The sequence below is a fragment of the Pinus tabuliformis genome, chromosome 9, assembly GCF_031772625.1.
Source record: "Pinus tabuliformis cultivar Carrire ecotype Pingquan chromosome 9, CPIR1, whole genome shotgun sequence".
NCBI lineage: Eukaryota > Viridiplantae > Streptophyta > Pinopsida > Pinales > Pinaceae > Pinus > Pinus tabuliformis.
In genome coordinates this window covers 1042642948-1042664997 of record NC_142307.1, presented here as the reverse complement: position 1 = coordinate 1042664997, position 22050 = coordinate 1042642948, and the positions used below count along the sequence as shown (strand labels likewise).

The 22050-nt window shown below is 38.5% G+C and overlaps 1 protein-coding gene across 2 annotated transcripts in view; it reads right to left on the bottom strand.

Annotated features, from left to right (window-relative positions):
* Nucleotides 1-22050, bottom strand: part of LOC149152255 (peptidyl-prolyl cis-trans isomerase CYP19-4-like) — a 73963-nt gene that overhangs the window by 33960 nt on the left and 17953 nt on the right. For both annotated transcript variants that reach the window (XM_089445993.1, XM_089445992.1), the window contains 2 exons: nucleotides 13577-13624; nucleotides 13423-13446 (listed from right to left, as the gene is read on the bottom strand). In XM_089445993.1, the coding sequence (XP_089302119.1) occupies nucleotides 13423-13446; nucleotides 13577-13624 (72 nt within the window). The remainder of the gene's footprint in view (nucleotides 1-13422; nucleotides 13447-13576; nucleotides 13625-22050) is intronic.

The following is a 22050-nucleotide window of genomic DNA, read 5'->3' as shown; positions in this document are numbered from 1 at the left end:
ATCATGCAATCCTTGGAAGCTTTCCACAATCAGCTATAACACCCATCTTAGAATGCCATCAATGTAGGGGGGGGAGGGGGGGGGGGACAACAACAGTTATCCTTATGATCTCACAGAGGCAAGAAGCAACTGCAGATCTTACCTGCTTACAAGGATGTTCCATAAACCTGTGTTGGATCAACGTCAGCATTGATTGCTTCAATGCCCAACTTAAAATCTTCCAATCAAATTGACCTACTTTGTACAAGCATGTGTCTAGCTTCTCCAATTTAGATAGGACATCCCATGTCTTCCTAAACTTCAAATCTTATCCAAGTACAAACAGCCAATTCCCCACTTCCTATTCTTTTTGTAGATCCCTCAACTACTTATGCTAAAGACAGGACATCCCATGTCTTCCTAAACTTCAAATCTTATCCAAGTACAAACAGCCAATTCCCCACTTCCTATTCTTTTTGTAGATCCCTCAACTACTTATGCTAAAGAGTAATATGAACTCCTTTGGAGAAGGGTTTGTTGATCTGTCTTGTTCTTTGCTCCATAAGAACATCATTGTCCAAAAACCAATGATGTATTGTTGAACTATTGTTGCCTTCTCACCAAGTTATTTATGGCATTTCTGCTGCCTTCTAAGGTCTGTTTCCAATTGTCCTTCGTGAGCAAATTTTCAAAGTTCCATCTTTACAAACAATCAACATAACACCCTTTGAATGTAATCTATTACAAAAATCCCTCGTCAACCAAATTTTGTCAAACAAGTTTTGCTACAAGATATCAATGCAATACTTAGCAATCTTCATAAAAGAAAAGCCTTGCTCAAAACAAGTGTTTTTTTATGCTATAGTAGACGAGTACACCAATTGTGCCCCCGATTACAGAGCTCTAATTCCATAATTTATCGTTATTATTCTTATTACTATGCTTATGCTCTTTTTGTCCTTCGCACTCCCTGCTCAATTTGAATTTGTATATCCCTATTGCCTCACTTCACCATTTGAGACATCTCAAACCATATCCAATTGTATCACACAAGTAACTCAACACATGTTTTGTTGCAACCCAATGTAAATGCCTCAACTCAACCATACTTTGGATAGGCTGTTTACTACAAAGCAAATATCAAGGATCCAACCAATCGCATGTACATCATGGAATCCACCAAATCTTAATCTAAAATGGAATCACTTAGCTTCTTTAGATTAGAAATCATCGATGTGGCCCTAGACTTGTAGTTCATCAAACCAAATCTCCTCAAAATCTAAACCATATACTTCCCTATCCAAGGATGATCTCATTTGGTCTCTACAACTCCAATCCCAAGAAATAAAGCATCAAGCCAAGATATTTTGTGGAAATTTAATGATCTACACCTTTATCCCAGTTTGAAAGTTTGCATGTGTTTGTTTAGGCCCAACCCACATGTTTTGGCATGCTAATATAAATTACAGTGTGCATTTATTGCAAACATTAAAGAGTGCTTCTACTAATTTTTCATTTTCCTCTCAACTGATAATTAATGCAAAAATTATGGAAGCATTCAACACATTTGAGACACTAATTTTTGGTCAATCCAACCCCAAAAAAACCCCACAGCCTCTTGGGGAAAACAGGTCTTCAAATGAGAATTTTATTGCTTGAGAAAATTAGAATAAGTACATAAAATAAACGCAGTACTTATCTCCCTTCTATGTTGTAGCATTAAACGCTCTCTTCTGGAAATTTGTGCCCACTGAAAAAATTCAAATTTTCACAAAATTACATGCCCAAAATTTATGTATTAAATTCTCTACCCAGCTCCTCAAAATTAGTGCCTAGAATTCTGCCTCAAAATCTGTGCAAATTGTTGCCTCAATTTTTGTGTTGAAGGTTGATTGTTTTGCCTCAATTTTCATGCCAGATGGTCACTAAAATCCTCCTCGATTTTTGCATTCACTGTGGCTAACTGTCTCGAAATTCGTGCCTTGAATTTTGGTCTCGCACTGAGTTTCTTCCTCAAAATTCGCACTCAAAATCTCCTCGAAAAGCGTGCCCAACTCCTCAAATTTTATGTTGTTATTTCTCGAAATTTGTGTTGCCTCTTTCTCCTAGAAAATCATGCCTCCAGTTCAGTCTTCCTCCTAGAAAATTGAGCCCTCCTTCTATTGCAATTTCTCCTCCATAAAAATTTCTCCTCTCCTCTCTTCTCCTCATGCTCTCTCTCAAATGTGAAGTGAAAAATGAGCCTCTTTTTTCCTCTTTTGTCTCCTTGGAAAAGATTGAATCCCTAAACCTAGGATCCAATGGTTGAGATTTCATCCTCAAATCTCAAGATGTGTGGTTGAGATCAATTCTCCCAAATGACCCCCCTCATGCATTTGCCCCATCACTTAAAAGTCTCCTAGTACCTTTTTCAAGTTGTGTATTTTTTCTAATTTTTCTCATAAAGTGATTTTACACCTCGCTTTAATATTAGAAAAATACACTTAGTAAATGGTACAACACTTCTAAGTACCTTTTCCACCCATGACATTAGTATAACTCATAACTATCATTGAGACAAAAGTAATTAATGTGCTCACTAGGCTAAAAGGGATAAAATCCTAGTAACACCTCTCCTTGGTACTATTTTCAACATCTTTCATCTCAAACATCTGAGACCAACTCCCTTTAACACTAAAGCAGATTCATCTGTGGTAATCTAGGTTGCTTCCTTTTCCACATAGACAAGTCCTTCTAGCATTGTTGCTCCCTATGTCACTGAAGCATACTATTTTGTCTGGCATGGTCCCTTCATAGAAGGCATACTCTTACAGACCTACCATCTTTGAGCATCTAACAATCTCAACTCATGACATCCTCTTGGAACTGCCTGAATGTTTGCTCCCTCGGAATTGGAAGCTCTTCAGATCATCTGGCACAGTTTTGGAGATCCTAACAATCTGTACAATTTCCTTCTTTGAACGCTGACAATACAACGATTAGAGTAAAAAATCTCCTTGAAGTCCACTTCCTCTTTCTAGGAAAACCCACTTGCCACAAACCTTGTTTTGTACATCTCAATCCTAACATTTGTTACAAGAATCATTTCATTAGCAATCTCCACAATGTACCTATTCTTCCTCTTTACAAACTCCATTCAAGAGGCCATGATATAAAAATTATAACCAAGGCAACATACAAAGGCAAGAGGTTGATGAAAAAATAAAAATAATAATAATAATAAAGGGAGAAAAATAAGAAGTCCTTATCTCTTGATTAAGGTAAAAACTATTAAGATTTTGTGAACTCCCTTTCTAACAAATTTGTGACTTCTTCTGAGGTGGATGGTTATCCTCATCATCATCAACATTTACTATTGATGCATGTTGTTTTCTCTTCCTTTTCTTCTCAGGACACTGGGAGGCATAGTGTCAAAAATCATGACATATGAATCACCTGCCCTTTGATAGATCCTTCTTCTTCTCCTCCTTGCGCAGCAATACCTGAGCTAGTTGTCCTAATAATTTGTCGAGTCCTTCCTCTCAGATACCAATCACTCCTATTGAGTCTATGCTTGAACCCTTTGGCCATACAAGAACCTAACCATATCTACAAATGCATCTTTGTATAATTTATTCTCCAACTTTGAAATAGAGAGTAAGTTATTTTTCAGACTTGGTACAATCAATACATAACTCATGTATAAAACCTTCAAACCCCAACTAAACTAAATTTGTCCCAACTCCTTTCACAACATACTTGGCATTGTCTCCAAATTGCACTTCCCATGTTGAATCCCTCTCAGTCAAATGGGTGAGAGAATCTTGAAAACATGTTATGTGCCTAGAAGCACCATTATCCACTGACCAAATATCACTACCATTACTAATAGTGCCAAAAAGAGCAAAAATAACAACTTTCTCCTCAGCTCCCTCTGGTCCTGCAATAGCTTTCTTTTGAAGATTGGTAACACTCATCAAATTGTCTTCCATTCTGAGACTTGGCATCATTTGGATTTTCTACAAGCTGAATAGTAGAATACAGTTTTTGCTAGATAATTATTTCCTAATGATTTTCACATGGTATTTGATGCCACTGATATCATTCAGCAATTGAACTTCAGAAAACATCAAAAGTAAATGCAACGAAAATAGTAAATATCATAGAAAGACAGCAACGTACAACAAAGACAACAAATTTTACACTAGGAAACCGAACCTGGGGAGAAAACCCAACAACTTTTCTTTGGGAGAAATTATTAGTCAACAAGGTTTACAATTCATTAATTTTGTCTAGAAATTTGTGCCAATAATCCAAGTCAATTTCCAATCAAACCTAGTCAAACTTCTACTAGTCAACCTTGGTCAATTTTATCAAAAATCACCTCTAAACTTTGCAATCAAAATGCAATGGAAGAGTTACCACTCTGTCTTACAAGGCAGAGGGAGCGACAGTGAAAAATTTAAATCTGCGCTCACATACCCCTGGTGCAAAATATCTGCCACCACCCCATGGCCCTAGGAGGGGGTCCCGAGGCCCCTCCTCCTTCCCCTCCTCCGCCAGAGATCCTTACTTTCAGGAAGTTGATCAGTAATAGTAGTAAACGCCCACCAAGGTAAACTCAACGCAAGTTTGTAAAGAAACTTGACAACATCCCACTGAAGATTCTTGCAGATCTGTTATGAACTTAGCTGAAAGAGGGCATCGAACAATTTACAGGGCTATGGACTTCCCCCAAGGCTATCGAGGCTTAGATACAGAGGAACTGGCGACCATTAACAAAGGAAGGCATTAGCAGTTTTCTGGTTGGTAAGGGCTATTTTGTCTTTGTTTTTTATTCGATAGAAGACAGAAATCTCATTTTTAGGAATGGACCATATTTCATGGGACCTCAGGGTCTGTATTTAAACTCATGGTCACCAGATTTCGATCCGACACAAGATGTGCCGACAGCAGTTCCAGTGTGGGTGCGCCTCCCTCATCTACCACTGCACTGTTGGAACCCGAAGTCACTAGAAACGATTGGTAACACCCTGGGAAAATACATAGATCGAGCAGAGAGAAGGGATCAGTACTCATGTGCAAGAATATGCGTCGAAGTCGATTTGGAAATAGGGTTACCTAACGCTGTAAAGTTAACAATATCACACTGGTCTTATATCCATGAGTTAGACTACAAGCAGCTACCATTCAAATGCAGACATTGCCATCAATACGGGCATTTCGCAAGATACTGCAAAAAAAAAGGAGGAAGATCTAGACAAGTCGAAAGGAAAAAAATGGACCCAAGTGCACAAAGCAGTCCAAGCCAAGGTGAATAACACAATGTTCCACCAAGAATCTGAGACGGGGAGACGCACAAGGGGGACGTGTGGGAGTACCCTCAAATTTTAGGGAAATTTAGGGGGGAGGGGGGGACGTCGGGTATATATTTTTTTCCTTTTTTATATATATATATATATATATATATATATATATATATATATATTTCAAATTCATATTCAATAATGAAAGCATAAATACAATGATACATACATAATTGAATTAAATAATGAAATACATTGATCCATACTCATCATCCTTACTAATACATACATGATTCATCCATAGACCACGAGATTCAATAATGAAATACTCCAATCCATATTCATTATTCATTATTCACCATTATAGAATCTACACTGATTTAAAAATTAAATTCATCATTCATAATTCTAGATTTTAAATTGATTTAAAATTAGAATTCATCATTCTAGAATCTAATTAGTACTAAGCAAAATAAATTATACTAGATACTGAAATCAGAATACTGGAATAGTAAATTGATATAACTAAAACTCAAAAATAGTGGAGTGATGGATCTAAAAGTCACTATAAAGTACAAAGAGGGCTTGGTGCTCTTGATTAAATACAAATTCCATACCCTTGTACATGACAAAATGCAATGGAAACATTGCAATCCATTGAATCTTGAATTCCTGAAAAACTGTCAAGCCTACTGGATTTTGAGTGAGATCTAAAATTCTACTTTCTCCGTATGAAATCCAATGAGGTCGGAACCACTCTCAAACATCCTGAGTCATTTCATGGTAATGTTAAAAATTTAAGTAAAAGGATGAAAATGAAAGATAAAGGAGAATGTCACTTGCATAGCATTAGTAGGGCAATATGGTCAAATACTAGGTTTTCCCTGTCATAAATCATTGTTTACAAGCAAATTTAATGGGGGACGCATAGCCCATATTGAGGGGGGACACCCAAACGTCCCCCTTTTGGGGAGTCGTGCCCCCCACACTAGGGAAACGTCCCCCCTGCGTCTCACCGTGTCTCCCCAAAAGGGGGACGTGGGGAAACGTTTCCCTAGACGTCCCCCTGTCCTGGGTGCGTGGGATGCGAGGGGTGCACACACCCGACCCTGGGGGACGCGTCTCCGTGGAACACTAGAATAACAAGAACAAAGGGAAAGAGGCACCGACGGAATCTGGAGCTCCCTTAACAGAAAAGGTACAAGCGGAAGCAAAAGGACAACAGCCTCAATAAACCCATTCGAAACCCTCAACACACCAAACAAAATTCCAAAATCAGAGATAGAGGAGATTGAACGCCAAGTTCCTTCACTCGAAGCATAAAAAGAAGAACATAGAAGCAACCCAACTTGACTCCCTCCTAACCTACCTATGCAGAAATGACAAGGAAAAAACCTCCGGAAACCTCTGGGTCATCGGAAGATGAGACATTTGAGAGACCATCCAAAAGAGTTGGGAGGAAATCTCATAAGGAAGCCAGGGAAGAAGAGGCAAAGAGGCAAACAATGCAAGGCAGCCAATCCACCATTGAAATGTCTATCAGGAGAAACACTAGAGCAAGGCCCCCTAAGGGGATCAACTCACTCCACTCCGGTTAAATAATGAGACTAATCTCTTTGAATTGCAGAGGCTTGGGGAATCCTGCGAAAGCTAAAGCAGTTAAAGACCTTTTGAAAATAGAAACTCCCGATATCCTCATGCTCCAAGAGACTAAGATTGAAGGGGAACCCTTCTTGAGATCAGCAAAATAAAATGGAAAAAAATGCAGGAAAGGCCATTAGTTCAAGAGGTTCCTCTGGTGGCCTAGCAACATTGTGGTCAGAGGACAAGTTTCAATTAGAAAGTTCCTTTGAGACCCAACATTGGATATACACCGAACTTCGGCATCTATCTAGTAAGCTCTCCATCTCTCTTTTCAACCTTTATGTCCCAGTCCTCCTTACAGAGAAGAAAGAATGCTAGCTGACCTTGTCTGATTTCTTAGACATTTACTCCCCTCAGAATATAATAGTGGCTGGAGATCTCAACCTCGTCTTTGATCCAAAAGAAAAGAGAGGCGGTAATAGTGGCAGGGACCAAATGCTTCCATTAGTAGAGGAGCTAATACTTCATTGGGATCTTCTTGACTTCAAACCGAAGAAAGGCCTTTATACCTAGACAAACAATAGAGTTGGGGCAAAACACATCTCTGCCCGACTAGATCGTTTCCTAGCGCAGAGCTCTAGGTTGCTAGGAAAAAGACTGATCTCCTTGAAAATTTTCCCAAAGCTAGCCTCAAACCACAAACCTATCCTCTTACAGCTGGAAGAGGAAGAAAATTTGGGCCCTATCCCTTTTAGATTCAACCCGCTTTGGTCAGGAAAAAAAGGGTTCATGGAAATTGTTCTGGAGGCATGGTCCACACCTGTGACAAGATCTCTCGGCTTTGTGTGGGAGCAGAAAATAAAAATAACCAAGAGAGCTCTGAAAAAATGGATTAAAGAACCCTCAAATTCTCCCACCAGCAACAGAAAGGAGACAGTTCAATTTTTAACAGATCTGCAAATGGATATGGAAAATAAGGAGATCTTTGCTTCAGATTTAGAAAAAGAACAAGTTGCCCAAATCAAATCTTTCCACGCTTTCTGCCAAGAAGAAGAGACTTGGAGGCTTAAGTCTCGTAGCCTGTGGCTTAAAGCTGGAGACCGAAACACCTCGTTCTTGCATAGGCAATATAGAGCTCGGCTATCCCGAAATCATATCTCTAAAATCACTTGCTCAGATGGGATTGTGCTCAAAGGTCAAGAAATAAGGCAACAAGAAATCATTTCCAGAATCTCTATAAATAGGGATGGGAATGGTAGTGAAGAAGTCATCTCTGAATTTCTCTCTCACATTCATGCTTTGGTAATCAAGGAGAACAACACTAGTCTTACAAAACCTTTCTCAGAGGAAGAAATCTGTAAAGTAATTTGGTCCATGGAGCTAGACAAGGCACCTGGACCTTACGACTTCTCAATTCATTTTTATAGAATCTACTGGGAAATAATAAAAATTGATTTACTGAGCATGATTAAAGCTTTTCATCAAAAAGTTGAAGTGGGAGGCAGTAATAATTCTACCTACCTTGCATTAATACCAAAAGAAGTGAATCTGGGCACTTTTGACATGTTTAGGCCAATCTCGCTCTACAATGCATCATACAAAATCCTGAAAATAGAATCAAGCCACTGCTTGGGTAACTCATTTCTCCCGCCCAAGGCGGCTTTGTCAAAGGGAGACATATATTGGACAATGTAATACAGGCGCAAGAAGTCATACATTCCAGCTATCTTCGGTAGGAGCAAGGTATGCTCATAAAGCTAGACATGGCAAACGCATTCGACCAGGTAAATCTTTCTTTCCTATACAAAGTCCTCCTTTCCTTTGATTTCAGCTCTAACTTTGTCAATTTGATTAAAGATTGTACTGAAAAGCCATGGATAGCTCCTTTAGTTAATGGCAGGGCAGCAAACTATTTCCAAGCCTCAAGGGGAATAAGGCAAGGCTGCCCCCTCTCCCCTTTCTTGTTCTTTCTAATGGCAGACTCGTTAAGTAGAAAACTGAAAGCTGAAAAGAAAGCAAGGACAACTCCAGGAGTCAGGTTGACGAAAGGGCTAGAGCCTCTCAATCACGCACTATTTGCAAATGATACTCTTCTTTTGGGCGGAGCCTCCATCAAGATGGCCAAAGTTTACAGTGGAATTCTTCAAAAATTCTGCAGCATATCAGGAACTCTTATAAATAAAAGGAAAAATGCAATATACGAGTGGAAATGTGGATCAACAAGCAATTCAGACAATAGCCCTCTCCTTAGGCTTTTTGGGATTCGCTTCTTGGGATAAAATCAAATATCTCTGGTTACCAATAGGTAACCCTAGGCCCTAACAAATTATCGTTGTGGAAAGAGGTAATAAGCAAAATTAAGTCCAAGATTACAGCTTGGAGAGGTCAATGGCTCACCAATGCTAGCAAACTCATCCTTATAAAATCTGTTTTGTCCTCCCTGCCTATTTATCAGGCTTCCTTTTTTCTGGCTCCAAAGAAGATCACGGAACAGATCTCCAGACTTATCAGGGATTTTCTATGGAGAGGAAGAGGAAACCAAAGAAAATTCCACCTAGTGAATTAGGATACAGTTAAATGCCCCATCCCTGAAGGAGGCCTGCAATTAAGAGACCCAGGCCTTGCCAATCTAGCTCTTGGAGGTAAAATACTTTGGACCCTCTTCTCAAAGAGCAAACACCCTGTCAATCAGGTCATAAAGGAAAAATATCTAAAAGGCTCATCGCCAAGGAACATTCAGATAGATAACAACATCAAAGGGACGTCGATATCGCATCTCTGCCACCGTGGGATAGACTTCTTCCAAAAGAACTTGTATCGCATTCTTGGCAATGGAAAGAACATGATGTTGTGGCAAGACAACATAATGGGACAGTCGCCTTTCAGCAAAAATGAAGCAATCAAAGAAATCAGGAACTGGCTCATGCAACAAGAATTCCTCACCCTGGCAGATATCTCGACATGGGACGACTCCGGAAAATGGCGAAATTGGGAAATCACATGAGTTCCAAATCAAATGCGCAGTCAAAAGACCCTCCTGGAAGAAGCGTTAATGGAACAGGCACCGGTTCATGTGCATTTGACAAACAAATGGGGATGGCGAAAGACTGGAATCTACAACGCAAGGCATGGATTTGCCTTCCTTCAACCACAGCAAACTTCGAATCATACCGCATCTGTGTGGAAACAAGTCTGGGACCCTCTTGGTCTCCCCAAAATAAATTTCTTCACCTAGGTATTAATGCATGGGAAAGTGCTAACTGGCGACAATCTGAGTAAAAGAGGTATTCACGGGCCACATCGGTGTTCTCTCTGCTGCAAAGCCCACGAAACCATGGAGCATGTGTTTGTGGATTGCTCTTTTGCTCAAGAAGTCTGGGACTACATCCTTCAAGGCCTCAATGTCTCTGCCCCCATCACAAGTCAAAGCAACTAACCTTTTTAGCACCTAGAGAATGCGTTATCCTCACATGACCCAAATAAAGACAGCATGGAACAAAATCTGGAAAGCAATACCTAAATATGTCTGCTGGAAAATATGGCTCGCCAAAAACGACCAGATCTTCAAAAGCATTCTGAACTCCCCTTTGAAGGTGGCAACAAAAGCAAAAGCATTACTCCTCAAGACTGTGGCCAATCATCCCCTTAAAAACGATAACATGCTTCTCCCGAAAGAAAAAAATGAATGGGAACTTATATATTTCGAGACAGGATAAAGAACACCACTTGCTGACTCAGATTTTCAAGCTTGGTGGAGGAAACAGTGTAAGACAACAATCTTTTTTGATGGTGCCTCCAAAGGCAATCCAAGGACAACAGGAGCAGGCGGAGTGATCTACTCCTCGGAGGGTATTCGTGAAGATAGTTTCAGCTGGGGACTTGGACATTGAACCAACAACCATGCAGAAATCCTTGGTTGCTAAAAGCCTATTAAATAGCACGTGAAAAAGGTATTATGGAAATACAAGTCTTCAGGGGCTTAGAAATTTTGATAAAGATATTAAATTCGTAGGACCACTTCAGCAATCCGGCGCTCAACAAGACACTTCAAAGGTTGAGATACTAGCTCCAAGACTTCTCTTCCTATCTCCTTTTCCATATTCTACGTGGCTCAAATAAGGAAGCAGACGCAAAAGCAAACCTGTCATGCCTCCTGCCACAAGGAGCCTTAAAAAAGAATGATGAAGAAGCTACATGGAACCCAATCGTGTAATCTAGAGTAAATCTACACCTATGTAAAGAAAAGGAGAGCTGCAACTAAAAGGAATTCTGAATATTGTAATGATGGTTGTTTTGGTTTCGGCCCAACCAGTTTTAAATAATTAATATCGTTGTTATAGTTTAAAAAAAGCAATGAAAGTCTCAATCAACTATAGCCTTGTGGTCAACAATGTACAATTTTGTGGTCAAATCAAAGGTCAAACAACTCAATCAACGCCCATTCAACTCAGTCAAACAGAGATAAAAGTTCAATCAATTGCTTCTCCACCTGTGTGGCCAAGAAAGAGATAAAAAATAGATAAGATGATCTTCAAAACTGATTTTCTTCTTGCTTAGACTTGCTCTTGCTTTGTGGAGAAAATGAAATGTCATGTCATCTATATATACTAGTTTAATGGTGTGAAATAACGTCCCTTCACCCTTCACGTCCCTTCACCCTCCTAAGCCAACTTGACTTTTCCGAGCCGACTTGTCATTTTTTTAATTTGATTTTTCCTAATTTTTCTAGATCGACTTAGGCATGCGGGAATACCTCCAAACAAAAAAAATCAATAAGGATATGCAGAGGAAAATGCACAATAGAAGTAAAGGATACCACATTACAAAAGAATGAAGCAACGAACATGGAACAATTCATAGAAGTGGAGAAACTCATAATTTATCACCCACCACATAGAGTGAGATATGCATTGTATATCAAGAAACTAAAATCACAAGCTATGGATGCAACACTTGGAGCTAAAGAAACCACCAGATAGCAGTGTGGCACGGATGTAAAGTACTACAAGTCAGATAAAAAGCAACCATGGATACTTAATACTTTTAAATCTTCCTATAGGAAGGCGGTTGGTTGTGAGTGCGTTATGGGATGGATGGCTAGATTGATTGGCATAGCACACTTGATGACAAGTGGGTCCACATGGGTCAAGAATGTGATTTACTAGGAAACATTTTCTTTGGTAGTGCAAGTTACTTCCATCAAGATGCTTGCAGCAACTGCAATTGCACTACAACTACATGTTCAATTTTGACATGACAACAACTTTCTTGACTAGCCGATTGGAAACAAAAATTTACAGGCAACAAGTGGAGGATTATGAGCGATCAGGCCAGCAGCATTCAAATGTTTACATTGAGTTAATTGAAAACAGAATTCATGTATAACAAATCTTAAATCATGATGTTCAAGCTAAGTTTTGTTGACCTATTGTTCAAAAATTAATTCATGACTAACACTCCTCTCTAGGCCTTTCAAAGCTCAAAAAATATTTATTATTTCGCACTCAATATCATCCAACATTGTAAAGTGAATTCCTAGTGAAATACCATTTTGGAGAAGAGAAATGTTTCCACTTAAGCATTCCAAGAGATAAGCTTCCTATACTTTACTCTCTTCACATTAGCTACAAAAAACGAAAACAAAAATCAATTAACATAAAAATATCTATTTAGAAATGTTAGGTTTTCTCATCCAACTGACAAAAAGCTTGCTTATTTTTAACCAAGTTGCAGTTGACATCTATCTTCTTATTCAGCTGATTTCCTTCTTACAAAACTTGTCATCAAAAATTGAATGTTATAGACAACAAGCACAGAGCATGAAAACTCTACAAGGCATGAATACTTCCAGCTTTTGTGACCAGGAATTGACAACAAATAGTGCAATGACTATCAAAAGGCCACCAAACATTTTAACACATGAACAAAACCTCTTCATAGCTACGACAGGTCATTGTCAGGCGACTATCAAAAGGCCACCAAACATTTTAACACATGAACAAAACCTCTTCATAACTATGACAGGTCATTGTCAGGCCTCAACTTCCATCATACCCCCAACTATAGACATCATAAAAGGCCTCATTACTCCAGCATCAAATAACATATACTCTAGTTCCCAAAATACAATCAACACAAGGGGCACATACTAGACACCATGTTAATGTCGAGTACATCACCAGGGCCTTTGATCCGGTTATATACATGTTTATGAGGCTGTCCTATTGTTGTATCTTTCTTTACTTCATTTTATCCTGGTTTTAGCTTTTGGCAATTTCTAGGAGTTGCGTTTGCACTCCCACATTGTACTCGTACCGGATGTATCCTTTAGTCCCATTGACCTACTTTTTTGGTCATTCATTGGACATTAACAAAATTGAAAATTATCTTATCTGACATTACACAGTATATATTGATTTTGCAAAAAGAAGCAAAGAGCATTAATTTAATAATTACCTTTACATTGATGATTTATTAATGTCAAATTTATCTGTCTATGTATATAATAAGTGACAATCCATATAAAAAAATTGATAAACTTCAAGAAAATGCTGAAATTGTTCAGAAAATAAACCTGTACAAAGCGCCCGAAAATTCTCTGCCAACAACACCATAAGAATTTAAAGTGGGTAAGTGTTTTCCCAGAAGCAATATCAACATTTCATAAACTGAAAGTTAACAACAATAACAAAAGCATTAGCTTGTCATTGTGCAAAATAATTACTTACCTACAGTTTTGGGTACAGCTTTCCCAAAGAGTCCAATAACAACTCGACCTGAATAACCATTGTGAACTTTCAGAAACTCTTCTTACAAGACAGTATTGCACAATGTATAATATTTCTAGAGACTACATTATTTTATCAAAAATCTAGAAACAACTCCAAAATAAACAATCTGTGCAAGCCTGCAGTCGTTACACCTAAGCTGCAAAATTCAAAGCTCAAGTGTATGTGTTACTGATAAGGAACAAATGTGTGATATTACTGGAAAAAAATAACGCATTGAAAAGTTCTGGTATTTAAAATCACTGGATGAAATTTTATATCTAGCAGGATAAAAGAGAATATGATAAGATATGGTATCAAGAGTTTATCCCTGCTGTAAAACAATAATGTTTCCACACAGTGCCAATTTTTGCATTCATAAGACAAACCTGAACCCCAAATAAAATTCAATGCATTACACATCCACCCTATCTATCATTAAACAACAACACAGTTATGTATTCTACCATTCTATGGGCAGACAAAAGCCTAGAACACAAGATAAACCAGCAGATTAATTAGTTTACTCATCTTTTGATAGAGTTGCAGTACTTATTGCCACTAAGCTTATTAGTTCTAGTAAAAATCTGCCTACCAACTCCTATTTCAGATGTTGACCAGTCAGTCATCAAAGTTTATACACTTTATGTAAATATTTGCAGAATTTAAATCTTGCCAGGAGCAACAAGGTATCACTCTGCAAATTTTCTCACTTTTTAGGAGTTTCACTTGCAATTATTGTTTTTCAAAATCAAGTACAAATAATGGGAAATTTGTTTGAGTAGATTGATATACAATTCTGGCATTCAACTCTAGGAGATATTGAACTGCTGCAAGAATGGCCAGACAATAATATTGTGGTGCTGGGCAACTACACAATTAACAGATACAGCATCAACAAGTACCCCTGTTAATAATAAATACTGGCCTAATGTAAATTGGCCTGGCTTAAAGTTAACTAATCGACTAAGTCACCTGACACACGGGGACATGGGACAAGAAGGACACGAGGGTTCAAGTGTCAGACATGGGCACGTTGACCCCCTGGAACAGGATACATTAGGACACATTATATATATATTAAAAATTAGATATTTCTTACACAAATTCTCATTCATGATACAAATTCATTTATTCAAACATAGGTCTTCATCTAAATGTAGGTTTTACAAAGTAACATTATGCATACAAATACAATTGTGACATATTCATCAATGATCCAATAAGAGAAAGACAGGATACTGCAGTTTTCTCATTAAGTCATCAAAATCAAAACGTGTTACATAGGTAGTAGCAATGCCAATGGCAAATAGAAATAGAAAATACAAAACAACTACAAGCCTCAAGGCAGTAGGTAGCTCATGAGTCGTCAATCATCATCATCAAAATCAGCATCACTGTCATCATCATGGTGACCATTGCTCTCCTCTACTGCATCCTCCTCCTTTGTATCTAATGTCATCTCTGCATCTGCTGGTTTGGAGGATGATCCCTCTACAGTATCACCATCATCAAAAGTGACAGGCTCTAGCACTGGCTCATTAAGATCCAAATTGGCCAATGCCAACTCAACACTATTGTCCAAACCCATATCATCAAGAAAGACATCCTACATCTTTGTCTTTCCCTTCAAGCACTCATCCCTCTCCCTATAAATAAGACGAGTGTTGGTGTGCACATACATCATTGTCTGTCCTCGACTGCTCAAGCCTGCTCTTCTTGACACTATACAAATTTCCATATGTGCTCCAATTCCTCTCGCAACAAGAGGATGAAGTCACCTAAGAGATGAGCCTCATGGCTAACTGTTGTAGAGGAGGGCTTGTTACCCCATGAGTTGCCCACCAAAAATAGGGTTTCTTATCCCCCTATCTCTAATCATATCATATCCTGCAAATCAAACAGTGTCAGTGGAAAACTCTGCAAAGGAATCCTCCACCTCATCAAGGGATGTTCTATCCTGAAAAATCCACCTTAATGCATCCTTCCTCCCCTGTGAAATTTCACCATCCATGTGAGGAGGTAATCTGTGGGAAGTTCCACCATTCAGCCACTCATGGTTGTAGTATTTTGGGTTCAATGATTGAGCCAAATAATGCAAAGGTGTGCAATTCTTGTCCCATATCCTGTATGGTGGTGAAGAATGCCTCTAATGATATCTCATACTCGAGGCACTCACTCTGTAAAATAATGCTCCTCGCAGACTCAATCATGGAATCTCGTTCCTTATAAACCTCTCCTAGGATGGGTTGATTTGTATCTGCAAATCGTAGCAAAGAAATGATAGGGTCCATGATCTTAATAAGTATATCTACCCTCTCCCACCAAGCATCATCTAACATTGTGTCCTTCACACTTTTGAGGCTGCTTGATCTGTATTTCTCCAAAAAGACCAAAACTATGAAATAACCATGGCCCCAAGAGCAGTCTTGACCTCCCTCAACCTCTTCAACATGATGAATGAAGAGGCACACCGTGTATCTACAATCTTCAACAATGATATATTGGTGTAGTCCATGTAGATTCTGAGGGCATTTGTATGATTTTGTACAAAGTTGCAAATATGCCTTGCATCCTCAATAATACTTACAATCCAAAGCACATCAGAAGCAATAGATTTAAGTGCTAAATTCGAGGAATGGACAATGCAAGGTGTCCAAAACACTTGTGGATATTTAGCTTCAACAATCATGCCAGCAGCCTTGCAAACAAGTGCATTATCTCTAATGATTTGCACACAAGAATCAACACCTACATCTTCAATAACTTTAATGAACAACTCACCCATATATTGTGCATCCTTGTATTGTCCAAGTGCATCCACTAATTTCAAGAAAATTGGACCATTCAAGGAAGTGACCATGAAGTTGATGAGTGGGTGGCGTGCTGGATCTATCCATCCATCAAAAACAATACCAACCACAGATGTTGGCCATGTTAATTTAATAGGATCAAACATGTTGTCCACCTCTGTCTTTTCCTTAGTCAACAATGTGGTTCTAAGCTTCTTTGACCCAGGAGGCACATACCCTAATGGAGCACCTTGAGTTACAGCTCGACACATCTCAATAAATAAAGGCGAAAGTGCAACATTAAAGGATATGAAGTTTTGATAGAAAAAGAATGCAATGATGAGATCAAGCTCTTCCCGTTTCTCTTTCTGAAAAACCTTATCCATTGGACCAAGTGCCACTGCATTTCTTTTCACTGCTTGTCCCCCACCAAAACTCTCAAATGGAAATTTGTTGTTGCTTTTCCTCTAAAATGGAAGGGGATCATCATTCTTGATTTTTTTAGATGTTGTTGTCACCTTTGCCATACCAACATTGGCCTCTTTTTCCATTTGTTTCCTCTTAGCTAAAGACACCTGTGTACATGTTGCAATTCCACAACCTGGTAAAGCCAACAAATGAGATTTCACACAGTAATATGTGCTCATGAAATTATTGTTGCAATAGTTGCATTTCCAAGCAACATTGCCTCCTCCCTTCAACTTGCTTCCTAACCCTTTCTCTCTTGTGACATACTTCCACAAGGGATATTTGTTATCTTGAGTCTATTGTCTTCCCTCAACATTTGAAGTTATGGTTGCAGCCCCACTTCCAATAGAGGGAACACTTGCAAACCTTAATGAAATTGGAAGAGGAGGGGCATCTCCAATGGGGACATTATTCCCCTTCCTTTGCCCCTTCCCTACTGCCCTTTATTGATCCATTAATGCTGTAAAAAAAAAATAAAGAAAAAATGCACAAACTTGTAAAAAAAAATGCACATGCAAACTGCTGCAATAAAAATGGAAACAAAATGCATTTACATGTTGCTTGAATCGCCTCCAAAATGCTCCCAACTCTTTGTTATTTTCTCCCACACGCCCACAGCAAGAGAGAAAGTGAAAAGTGATTGTGAAATGGGCCAAAACTGCCCTTTATGGGTCGCGCGGCACGCCAAACAAAGGGATTTGTGTCCCAGGATCGGGACACAATGGAGTCCGGCCAGACACGATCCGCAGTACACGTGTCCCACCGAATTGTGTCTGATTCACCCAATTTGGGACATGACAAGTGTTAGGGTCGAATCCGGTTTTTCTAAATATCAGGAGCCAATTTGCACTCGTCATATCATACTTACAAGTTACTAGAAAAGCCACTGTGACCTATTAGGGATATAATTCAATTCAATGCTATTGATAAAATTCAGCAAAAAAAATAGGAAAAGATGAACATCCCTTGACCCACTTTTGTGGTCATTTGTTGGACATTAATAAAATTATCTCACTTCTATGTAAGGAAACAAATCCAATGGTCATTTATGAAAAACATAACTATTTGCGTGAACACACATCAGCGGATAAAGACAAGCAAAATAAAGGATAAATATTGAAGTCAAGCTCACCTACGCTGGCAATTGACACAGGGTGGAAAGTGGAGAACACAATGTAAAAAGGAAGTGATCACAGAATAAACTCAATTTCAGCATGGAGGCAGAAAGCATTGCTGAAGCTTCCAGCCAGACATTTAGAAAGCTTTCTCAGGAGTTTCTAACATAGGCAGAGACAAAACAGTTTTAAAATAGTTAGTGATTTACAACATAATTTGAGAGATGTATTTTGTATTTGTATATTTCACATCTTATACAGCTATATCAAGCTGTATAAATCTTATGTTCTTTACTTTTTGTGGCATCCAATAGATCCTATTTGGCCATCGAGGATCAACAACCAATGTTTCATTTTATTTCATTATACATTATAAACTTTATTGTAATGTGTTTCATAAACATTTTACTCAATTCAACCAAACAAACGTCTGCTTTACAAGTTTTTTTTTAAGATATGAGGTTATCTAAGAAAGCTCACAAAAGGGGACACTTGACAATTGTTCAGGTCAACTAACATCAAGCTGAACATTTAAAAAAATCCTCTTGTAGAAGTCATCTCTTTTTGCTTTAATTATTTTGGACACATATCTTAAAGTTATTGAACAGATGGAAAAAGCTCAAACATCCTAACTTATCAAACTGGATCTATATTCCAGTTAATCAAATTGTTGAATACTTTTTACAAATATAGGTCACCCTCTGAGTTTTATTTGGCTCTCTGTCCAATCATTGGCAATGATCTTTTCTGGATGTGCTTTGGTTGTTGACCATACGAGGGTGCTAATCACTCAAAACAAGAAGAGGTCGAATGAAACATATAGGGATAGTGTCCATGATCCCTCTCACTTCAGCCCAATGCTTGGCAGCTTGCTAGCTTCAAGGAAGGGATCCCTGGTAAGACTCAAGATTGGAAATCCAGATTTAAAGAAGTGACTGGCGTCTTAAGTCCAGTGGCTGTGGAAAGAATGAGGCAAAGAGAAAGTTAACTGGGAAAGTGATATACCCGAGGCCAATCAACTTATAACACTATCAAAACACTTACAAAGTTCAATGAACAGCCGTGAAATTTGCCAACTGGCAACAAGAAAGTGATCATCTTTATTACCAAAGATATGAACACAGGGTATAGTATATCAAATAAAAACAAAAATCCTGAGGAAACATAAAGCCATTGAGCTGGACCTCTCTCACAGCCCAATCACAAATAGATGTAACGTGACTAAGAGTGGGAGGTACCAGTATCAAGTCAATAGATGTAATGCGACTCAGAATAGGAAGTACCAATACTGAGTCTATAATGAACTCTACAATCTGGCATTAAAGGAAGCATGATGCGAAGTGAGGAAGCAGAAAAGAAAGGAAGAGCCAAGAATAAGAAATAGTGAATCCCTTTGCTTGCTCCTCTTCTCATATTTGAGGCTTTCTTCCAAAGAAAATCTTCGACTAATTTTGAGTGCTTTTCTAAAAATGGCTGTCCTAAAAATAACATAAAGGCATCTAGCAAGTGGGTGTAGCTCGGGTGGTAGGGAGGACTCACTCTTATTCTCCCCGCTCAGGTTCTAGTCCAACCAAGACTGACATGCTCGCTCCTTGGGAGTAATTACAAAACAAAATTAAATAAATAACACAGGCATCCTCAAAAGAGCTCCAAAGCTTGTATGATCCCATCTTCATAAAAACATGCCATATATATCACACATGGATGATAAACTTGCTCTACCAGGAGAATGTAGCTTGCCCTCACAATTCACAAATGAATATAGTACAATAATCCACCTGCTCTACCAGGTCAAAGTAACTTGCACCCACAGGAGAACACGGTCCACTCTCTCATCTGATGCATGCTCTCTATCTCGTCTACCTGCCAAAATAACTGGAAAAACTTTGGCAATGGTATCAACGCTAAGATTTCATAAATCCCCAACAGGTAAGATGCTTTTTTCCCAGAAATATCTTCTCCAGTGAAGCACCCTCTCTATCCAAATATAGCAACTAGAAAAGATGGAAATTAATGCAAAAAGAAAGCTCAAGCTAGGTAGTCATTAGCAGAAATTTCTTGATGGTCAAGCAATCTCCAAATGCATAAGTTTGTTCTGAAAAAGCACTACTACATGGGTCTCACATGGGGTGCCCCGTTGTTGCTATGACCCAATTTTTTGCACTTTCTTGAAATCAAATGAAAATTCTGATTTCTTCTCCATCATTGTTTGAACCCATCCATACATGTTACTTTTTAAATCTAAAAAATCTAAACATAAACATTATCTCATCCATGCATGCCACTTTCTAAAACTAAAAATTCTAAACATGAACTTTCCCTGATTGCCACCAAAATTCACTCCCATGCCCTTCTCCACAAAGGTTCTAAAATGTATAATTGGTTTCCATTGTCGAAATATAGAAAATATTAGCTTCCAAAATCAAAGACTATCCATTTCAAAAACAATAAAATGTGTACTGAAACTATGAGCAGTAGTTTAAAAATAGAAATTTTCCCAAAATAGCAATTCTCACAAACCAAAAAGTATCATTTCCCAGCAATCACCCTCGTGTGGATGGTCCAAGTGTTGTATGTAGCATGCATGCATGGGACACCTAATAAAATTAGCACCAAAGTCAGAACTAAAATCTAATGTAGAAACATTGAACATGGCATCCCCCCATGTCAATCTAAAAAGAGGTGAAAACAGAACTCATCTTGATCTCAAACTCTGGACCAAAATATGTAGTCGCAACCTTATTGAAGCTTAAGCACGGAATATACCTAGGGAAAATTTGACATTAACAAGGAGAGCAAGTAAATGCAAGCCAGACTAAATTGATTCCTAAAAGGATGCAACAGAACGTACTGAGCAGTTAGTAACCCATCACTTTCCTTGATGTGTCTTATAAAGTGTTAGCTATAGCTATTAATACTCACATTGAAAATATCACTAACCAAATTGCTACGCCTAGACAAACAAGGTTTATTGCAGGTTGTTTCTGTTAAATTTCCACGGAACTTTGCAACTACTTAGCGAATAACTGAAAAATAAGGCAACCAATACTGAAACCTACTTAACCTTCACCAAGATACAAAGATCCTTAACTGATAAGCAGCGGAATAAAGTGCAGAGATAAAAACACAGTCATGCAATTAACACGATTATTTTTCTTGGGAAACCCAACTGGGAAAACCCTCTCCTTGTCATAGTAATTTATTAATTGAGCAAATAGATCAAATACAAAGCAATCGTTCTCTTGGGAACAAAGTCATTCTCCTGCTGATCTAGCCTAGACTTGCCCTGAAAAACCTTCATCACAGCTCCTAATCCTTTGCGCACAACCAGGCCCTAATTCCTTGCGCAATAGCCTCTCTCCTTGCACACAAAATCTCCTATCTTGTTTATGTGCACAGGGCCTCCTATTTTGTAGCGCAAATCTCCACAATCTATTGGCACTTGTTACTCAAGACTACGAACACCACAAGCAGGGAGCTCACACACAAATCTGTGCACTCAATAATGAATTACAATTGCGCCTTCGTCCTCCTTTTATCAATTTGGTTCGTGCTAAATCTGGAAAATACAAATTTAGACCCAATGTCACATGGTTCGGGTTCGAGTTCAGGTTCGACAATGATTAGGTTCGGTTTGAGTTCAAATGTTTTGATGAGGTTTGTCATTAGGTTCGTCTATATATATTAATTTAAAATGAATTATACTATAAAATAGTAAGAAATCAACATCAGTAAACATCAAAAATTCTATCACAGACATGGAAACTGCAAGGATAAATTACAAGCTTGAGTTGCGATAGGAAGTTATGAGTTTTGATCTATGGACTTGGTAAATGACTATGAGGTTCGATGAGGTTCGATGAGGTTCGCCGAACCTCAAATTTTTTTTAAGGTTCGGCAAAATTCGAACCTGAAGGTTAAACTTCGACGAACCTTGTGACATAGTATTAGACCAGCAGTTGTGATTGACTTGTTAACTAAGTTTAACTGACTCTCTAACTTGTCCTTGCCTCAATTAGAAACTGAAGCTCCCAACTCATCTTCTTCTAAAATCGGACTA